An 8,459-nucleotide genomic window follows, 5' to 3' on the forward strand; every position below is an offset into this window, starting at 1 on the left:
CCTAGTTTGGTTCTTGGGTGCGCCCTGCCCCATTCTGACCTTTCACAGAACATCTGTTATATCCTCAGAATAAATGCAGACACACTTCAGCAAAACAATTTCCCAAGGCATAAGCAGCTTTAATTCTCCAATCCAGCCCCCACTGGGGCCCCTAGTGACCCTGCTCGGCCCTAAGGAGTTCCAGACACACCACAGGGCGGTGGCAGGTGCAGTCTCCATGGCCCCACCTCCCCCTCAGCCCTCTGGCCCTGGCGGCTGGCTTCTCCATGCTGACACGTGTCCCTTTGGCCTTTAGCTCCAGATCAGCGTGTCCCGGGGGGCCTGGGACCCTGAAGCAACAGGCTCCTTGTCTTCCAACTTCACCCTCTCCACCTTCCTGTGCATGCTCTCAGCCCCCACAGCACAGTAGTACACAGCCTCATCCTCGGCCTGCAGGTCAGAAATGCTCAAGTACCCTGTGTTGCTGGCCACGTCTTTGGAGCCAGAGAAGCGAGAGGGGATCCCGTGGCCATGGTTCTTGTTTGAGGGTGAGAGGAACCTCAGCAGGAACCTCGGTGCCTGGCCCGGCCTCTGCTGGTACCAGTAGACGCTATAAATGCCCACGTCGTAGTCTTTGCTCAGGGTGCAGGCGAGGGTGACCGTAGTTCTGGGGGATGAGGACACCGACGGCGGCTGGTGGAGCACTGGCTGAGGGCCACAACCTGGAACACAGAGGCATGTGGGGATTCTGAGCTGGCAAAGGAAGGGAAGGGGCAGGAGGTGGCTAGCGCGGCAGGGGCTCTCTCACCTGCGCAGAAGGTGAGCAGCATGAAGAGGAGGGGTGTCCAGGACATGATACAGGCGTGCTGTTCGGCCTCCCTGGTCACAGCTTCTGGCCCTCACACGCCCACCAGGCCCAGCCCTCCTCCCTCCTCCAAGGGGTGGGGCTATGAACAGCCACACCCACACCCTGTTCCTGGCCACTGCCTTCCTGATCTTCCTAGGCTGGCAGCATCGGTTGGGGGGCAGCCTGGTGACCGCCTCTGTGTTCAGGAGGAAGCACCTGCTGCAGGCACACGGGCTGGTGGGCAGGAGGCGGACTCGGGCCCCTGGGAGCGGCGGGTCCTCTCAACTTCAACACTAGGAAGCTCAGCCCCACAGAAAATAAGTCCTTTGTCCAAATTTACAGGCCTGTGAGCTGGGAAGCCAAGACAGAAAGCACCCGCTTCATGCAGCAGAAAACATTACAGGCCCAGCCTGAGCATGACTCTCGGTCCTTGTCTTGGTCAGGGTTCTCCAGAGAAACAGAAACAGTGAGATGCATGTATATATATAAAAACTAACCCAGTTGCCATTGAGTCGCATCTGACTCTGTCAGAGTACAACTCTGCTCCATAGCATTTTTAAGGCTTTGCCCTTTCAGAGGCAGATCATCAGGCCTTTCTTCCGAGGCACCTCTGGGTGGGATGGAACTACCAACCCTTCAGTTAGTAGTCAAGTGTTTAATTATCTGCATGCCCCAGGGACTCCATGTATAAATAATATATATATAGAAAGAAAGATTTAGTTCAGGAATTAGCTCTTGTGGTTGTGGGGAGCTGGCAAGTCAGGCGGCAGTTGGAGACTTCTGCAGACTTCCATCCTAAGATCCGTAGTTCAGGAGATGGAAACAGCGCACAGTGGAGAGAGCAAGTTCTGCCAAAATATCTATTTACAGTCTGAAGGCAGATGACACCCTAAGAAAACTCCCCTTTCAAGCCACTGACTGATTCAATTACATCAAATTACATTATATTACATTATGGAAAGTGATTACATTACACTGCATTACATTATACTGTGGAAGAGCAACTAGCCTAGTGTTTGGCCAAACCCCTGGGAACCCTAACCAGGCCAAGATGACACACAAACTTCACCATCACAGTCCCGTTTCACGCTCCCAGCACTCCCTTTTAATCCAGCCTCTTTCCCTCCTAGAATGAAGGGGGCCCATCTGGGGCCCAGGGCAGGTGGGGGCAGAGGTAGAACAGCCTCTTCTGCCTTCCTCAGCCCTCATGTCTGCTCCTCTTCAGGATAGTGTCCCCAGGGAACTGTGTAGCAGAGCCGTGAGCGCTGTGCCCTCAGCCTAGTCCTTGTGCCTGAAGAAGCCCTGCTGCACCACTTGACCTGGAGGCCACAGTATCCGAGAGGGCCAGTGTCTACTCTACTGGTGCAGAAGCCTGGATGAGAACTCCAGCATCCCTTCCCTTCTCACCACATTCCAGAGCTCTCTAGCTCGAGCACAGACAGACAGGACAGCCAGGGTGTAGAGGGGACCTCGGCTCTCAGTGGGGCTCAAAGGCAAGGCTCTCTCTGGAGGGAAGTACAAAGAGGTCACTTCAGGGGATTGGGTCATTTGTGACTCTCATTCTACTTACAAGGAATGAGGGGAGCCAGCCACTGAGATGAAAACGTATCTTTAATCCTAGAAGGGTGTGGGGTGACCCTGACCTGTGATAATTTCCAGGGCCAACCAACCAATTGTCGTCAAGTTGGCTCCAACTTATGACGACCCCATGTGTGCAGAGTAGAACTGCTCCATAGGGTTTTAAAGGCTGTGACCTTTCAGAAGCAAATCTCCAGGCCTTTCTTTCAAGGCGCCTCTGGGTGGGTTCGAACCACCTACCTTTCAGTAAGTATTAGTAGTCAAATGCTTAACCATCTGCATCACCTAGGGAATCCTAATTTCCAGGGCAGAGGCTGGAAAATCCCCAGCTGTGACTCAGTCTCCCCATAGGGCTGACAGATTGCCAGTCAGCTTCGTGTGGATCTGTGCTGAAGGTCCTTTGGTTCACACTGACACTGGGGACCCAAAGTGTGCCCAGCCCAGTGGAAAGAAATTCTGTTCCAGGGCAGGAAGGATACAAGGAGGGGCTGCCCACAGCCACATGACCACCTGCACCCCAGAGTCACGGAGGGAACATCCTTGGATTTGGAAGCAAGACTCCTTCCCAGGGCGCATGCTGGGACCACCGGCACCACAGGGTCTCCCCGTCCTGGGCTCCCAGGGAGTCGCCGACTTCCTTTTCTGGAGCCTCAGCAATGATCAGCAGGGTACCGTTCTCAGTTTGCTAAATGAGGCACACTTCTGCCCAAAGCGATCATTCTTTCCACAGGACGCCACTTCCTATGTCTGCCCAAAGACACTTAAACCAAAGAAAAACCAAACCCATTGCTGTCAGGTCGGCCCCTAACTCACGGCAATCTCACATGTTACAGAGTAGAACTGTGCTCCAGAGGGTTTTCTTGGCTGTAATCTTTATGGAAACAGACTGTCAGGCCTTTCTCCTGAGGCGTCTTTGTGTGGGTTTGAACGCTTAGGTTAGCAGTCAAACACAAACCATTTGCACCACCCAGGGACCTTCCAAAGACACTTAGGAGGCAAGAAAATGGACTTGGAAATAGAAGCAACCCACAGATATCAAGTGAAACAAGATTTTCTCTGTTTCTGATGGAGGTGTTGTAAGCCAAGAATTTGGGGGGAGATCATTATTTCTTCATTTACTCAACAAATATGCAAATAAGCACTGTGTGCCCACTCTGTCAGTCATGCATATATGTGCCAAATTTCAGAGCAAGGATACTAACCAATTAGGACCTGTCTGCTCAGTTTAACCTAGCTCAAAATTTCCCTTAATCCCAAATAAGGACAGAAAATGCCCACCTGCCAAACCGACATTGCCTGGTACAGCGTCCTTGTTCCTGTGTGTCCCTGCTATAAAGCCCTGCCTCTTAGCACTGCTCTTCTGGGCTCTAGTCTGGCTTTCAAACTAGATGCTCCTCAATTTATGATGCGCCAATAATGCTTATGAGTTCATACACATGTCTTGTAGACATTTTATTTTTAACAGGTATGTCTTGCACCTCATATGCAAAGTGTTAAAAATTCACATTCCTGAGAGTCATTTTAGTCCCTAAACCTGAACACAGTGAGAAGAGCCGGCAACACAGGAGCCCTGATTCAAATCAGGGGACTCTACCCCATGAAAGTCTTGCTGTTGTGACAGTATTGGTTATAAAAACAACATAGCCACCTTGAAATAATGACACACTGTGTGTGCAAAAAAAATGTTTATTAAGCTTTGATTTAGGAGATAATATTGGAGCCATTATTCCTTGTCCTAGAACGTGACCCAGTTGGAGCTGGTCACAAGATCCCACAAAGACTCACAAGGACACATGAACTGGGCCCTGAGGTATAAAGACAATAGCTAGGACAATCTTGGAAAACATCTTTTAGGGAAACTTTCACATAAACAAATCCTAAAAAGGACAAAAGACCTACAGACTTTCCACTCTGATCTTTTCCTATTAACATTTCGTAAATAGTAAGATGTGTGAAGAAACCTATACCAATGATTGTTAAGAAAGACAATTCAAAATGTAGAATCACAGTGATTTAGCAGTTTCTAGTCAATCTGTGAAAAGGTGAAGCTTTCAATGGTTTTGCCCATTTGTAATAACATATACTGATGATTCTGTAACATTTCAGCAGACAGAGCTCTGGCAGCATGCTTGTCCATTTTCTCACTCTTGTCTTTCTATAATAGTCCTTGAATTTGGGCAGACATTAGCTCTGGCAGCATGCTTGGCTGTCTGTTTCCCACTTTTGCCTTTTTGAATAGATGTTGAATAAAATTTTCTTTTTCCTTTACTAAACTTTGTGATGTTTTTACCCTAGAATAGTTTACAAAAATGGAAGAAGAAAAAAAGGCATGGCAGGAGTGGTCATGGGTGGGGTGAGACTGTGGGGAGCTGAGCCTGAGCTTGCTCCTGATGGATGGGAAAGAAGAAGGAGAAGCAGACAGACCCTCTGTCCCCATCTCCCTGGGCTCTCACCCCCCAGTACATAATCAGCTGGGAGATGAGGTATCAGGGTTCTGGGATCCCAAAGGGCAAGAGAAGAGGGAGCTTGTGCGAGGCAGTGATTCACCACTGCCGGTGCCCAGCTGACAACCAAGACAAACCTCGACGTGAGTCATAATATCACCCCTTAGTACCCACAAGGTCCCGACCAGACCCCGAGAGGGAGGCCCCGGGCCACAGCTCCAGGGCAGGAGGGGTGGCCTGGTCCTGAGTCCCTGATCCTGAGAGATCAAAGTTGAAGATGCTGGATTTCACCCATGACTCTGAGCCCTCTCACTGGAAGGAATGCTTGGAGACACTGCCTGTGCCCTTTCTCTTCACTAACATGATGGAAAATCTACAGGCCGATGAGTGCACACCCAATGTACAGGACAGTCCCGGAGTGACAGAGCCTGGGGAGATCCATGCAGACCTTTACTTATATGCTTTCCTCAGCTTCTTCTACTTCTCTCGGTTCACCTCTTACATACTGCAGACGGCCAAGAACAGTCACGGCTGTCTGCGCTTGTGCTGCCAGACACTGGTCATCACACAAGTGCCATCCTGCAACTACCTAGGGACCCAGGGACTACTGAAGATGGAGATCATCCAACAGTTGAGACTGCAGGACAGACATTTGGACAGCTGCAAACCATACCTAACCAATTTCATCACCCTAGCAGAGTGGAGTTTCCTGGGCTACCACATCATGCATGACTTTCCCTGCGATCTCGCTGCTGATTATTTGTCCCTGCTGAGTTCCGTGGGCCACCTCAAGAAGCTTCACCTGATCTCTGGCTGTCTCTCATGGAAGCACCATAAGTGGCTCAGGTGAGTGTATGGAAAGTTCTCTGAAGATATAAGAACCAAGATCCCTTGAACATTCTTCTGATCCTTCCATATAAAGGAAGAGATAAGCTAGATGTGTGCAGAGTCACTGAACTCAGACTCAAAGCCTGGGGTCCTAGGCCAGACAGTGGCTGGTAACTATTATACAGAACAATACGTCTGCAACAGGCACCTAGTACATACCAGGTACAGAGTGTAGTCTGGGGAATAAAACTCTGAGGAAAAAAAAAAAAATGAGTTCTTGTCCATCTCAATCTTCCCGATCTCTGGAGAGGAGGGGGATAAAGATAGAAAACTGTGAGTGTGGTATTCAGAGAAGATAACATGTATAGGGTTGCTATGAGTCAGAATTGACTCAACAGCAACAGACTGGTTTTGGTTTAACTGCACTCTATGGCATCTAAGCACAATTGATTTAGTCAACTCGTTCCCCTCTTTTTTGTCTCACACACTTCTCTGTGCCATGCCCTAGAAACAAGTGCCATTCTCCTGAGGCCTGGCGTTTGGGTAAATAGAAAGTGAGGAAGCAGCTTCCCAAAGCTTCCACCCAGCAGAAACCCAGGCCTTACTTTGTGGGAGCTGTATATAATTCTAATAAATTCCTGCAGTAATTTCTGGAGTTTGAGTGATTATTGTATTTCGTGGCTCTTAGGAAGATTAGACTGAGAATTCCGTGTGCCTCAAACAATTCTCTGGGATATGGGGGAGGTCCTGTTGGGAATGGGAACATGTTTAATTGCAAACTCTGTGTTCTTGACTACTACAGAAGATTGGCTCCAACCTCTCTTACCTAGACTGAAGTGGGGCAATGCAAACATCCCAGACCAGGCTCCTGGGCCTTTCCTAAAAGTACTTAGTGTTCCAGTCCCAAATCTCAAGGAGTAATGCTCCCTGTCTCTCCACAGTTGCCTGCAGAAGCCAGTAAAGAGCCTGGTGATCAGTGAATGTAGACTTACTAGGAATGATATTGCCGACATGTCCATGAGCATTCATGCCATCTGCCTGAAGGAGTTGGCATTATCTAACAATAACTTGTCTCAAATGGTCCCTGGGCCCCCGGAGTTCCTGCTGGGTGAGGTCTCAGGTACTCTGCAGCACCTAAACTTGAGAAACTGTGGGTTGGAGGAATCCCAACTCAGAACCCTCCTGCCTACCCTGTGCGGCTGCTCCCACCACTGCTCCCGTGTCTTGGGTGACAGTGTTTTCTCCACATCAGACCTCATGTGCGTGCTTCAGTAGCTAGCAGGGCTGAAGGTGCTGAAGCGTGTGCAGTACCCCATCCCTACTGAATGTGTCGTGTACTTGGACGACAGCAGGTCAGGGAACCTCAACAGAGTGGAACTGGCCCGGGTGCACGCCACCTTGCAGGGCATGTTGCAAGCTCTACAGTGGGAGGACATGGAGTTGACTAATTCTACCTCTACTGACTAATTACAAAAAGGCACGGCAGACCTGATGGAGAAGATGGACTGGATTATTGGCAGTGGATTTACTGAATGGATGCTGTGGTTTATAGAAAATTATCAAAACAACAAATACCACTGTGAACAAATCCAGCAGTGATCACTATTTCTGGATACAGCTAGGCTCAATCATTCATGATATCTCAGGCAGTGGTTGAACTTCTACAGTATGCCTATTGTTTTAATGTTGGTAATAAAGTCAACCTCTCTAAGCCATGGTCCTTCTGGGCTGTTTATACAATTCCCCTTCCACTTGGCTTCACTGATCCCACTTCTTTGAACAACAAGCCATTGGGGCAGCTTCGTCTCACAACTTCAGTTCACTCATTGATGAAATGGGATAATTGAGAAGTTAAGAGAATCAAGGGGATATTAAGTGTGAGGTGCTGAGCACAGAGCTTTCACTCACTCATTTACTCAAAGCCTTCCTGCTTTGTTCAGAACCTGCTCTCACTGAGGGGAATACAGAGGTAAGGAAAACACTGAAGGTTTCTGCCTTCATAAAACTTAAATTTGAGTGAGGGGCAGACACTAAACAAGTCAGCAAAACAGTAAAGCTGATTTCACAGACTTGCCATGAGAACAACAGTAGAGCAACATGCGTAATTATTGGGGCTGGGGGTGGGTGGTTAGTCTGCTTGGGGAGTGGGGATGTCAGGTAAGAGTCTCTCTGTGAGCGTGGGGACTGACTGATGGGGGAGTGTTGAGAAGCAGTCAGACAACAGGGGAGCCAGGGAGAGGCCTCCTAGGCAGAGCAAACAGGGATAGTGAGAAGGAATCAGGGAGATGAGGGCTGAAGGATGTGTCATATTTTGGATGGGGAGAGTGGGAGCTTTGGACCTCTGCTTTTACTGAGACAGGTTACAACATGGGTGGACCTTGAAAATAAGCTATGTGAAAGAAGCCATCACAGAAGATCACATATTGTCTGATTCCACTGGATATGAAATGTGCAGAAGAGGCAAAAACACAGAGACAGGATCTTGGGTGGAGGGAGTAATTGGGAGTGGCTGGTAATGGGTGTGCAGTTTCTTTCTGAGGCATTGGTAATGTCCTGAAATAGTTGTGAGGTTTGCACACATCTGTGAACATATTAAAAACCACAGCATTGAATACTTCAAAAGTCACTGGAAAAAATCACTCAGAAGAGATTAGGTGTGATCCCACTAATATAACAAAAGAAAACTTATTTCCAAATGGTTATATTTACAGGTACAGGGGCTAGGACTTCAACATATTTTGGAGGGTGGGGGCAGGAGGAAGGGGAGTCACAATTCAATCCAT

The 8,459-nt window shown here is 48.8% G+C and overlaps 1 protein-coding gene across 1 annotated transcript; it reads right to left on the bottom strand.

The window, feature by feature from the left end:
- Positions 1-277: 277 nt before the first annotated feature.
- Positions 278-833, bottom strand: LOC101361781 (immunoglobulin iota chain-like). The gene is made up of 2 exons (XM_004379111.2): positions 788-833; positions 278-701 (listed from the first exon to the last, which is right to left on the bottom strand). Exons 1-2 carry the CDS (start codon positions 831-833, stop codon positions 292-294), a joined length of 456 nt encoding a protein of 151 aa, XP_004379168.1. The 3' UTR covers positions 278-291.
- Between the last annotated feature and the right edge of the window lie 7,626 nt (positions 834-8,459).

The sequence above is a fragment of the Trichechus manatus genome, unplaced genomic scaffold, assembly GCF_000243295.1.
Source record: "Trichechus manatus latirostris isolate Lorelei unplaced genomic scaffold, TriManLat1.0 scaffold00061, whole genome shotgun sequence".
NCBI classification, from domain to species: Eukaryota; Metazoa; Chordata; class Mammalia; order Sirenia; family Trichechidae; genus Trichechus; species Trichechus manatus.

Coding starts and splice junctions, on each gene's coding strand:
- LOC101361781 (XM_004379111.2), bottom strand. CDS start 833: ATGTCCTGGACACCCCTCCTCTTCATGCTGCTCACCTTCTGCGCAG. Junction 702..787: donor GCTGCTCACCTTCTGCGCAG/GTGAGAGAGCCC, acceptor TCTGTGTTCCAG/GTTGTGGCCCTCAGCCAGTG.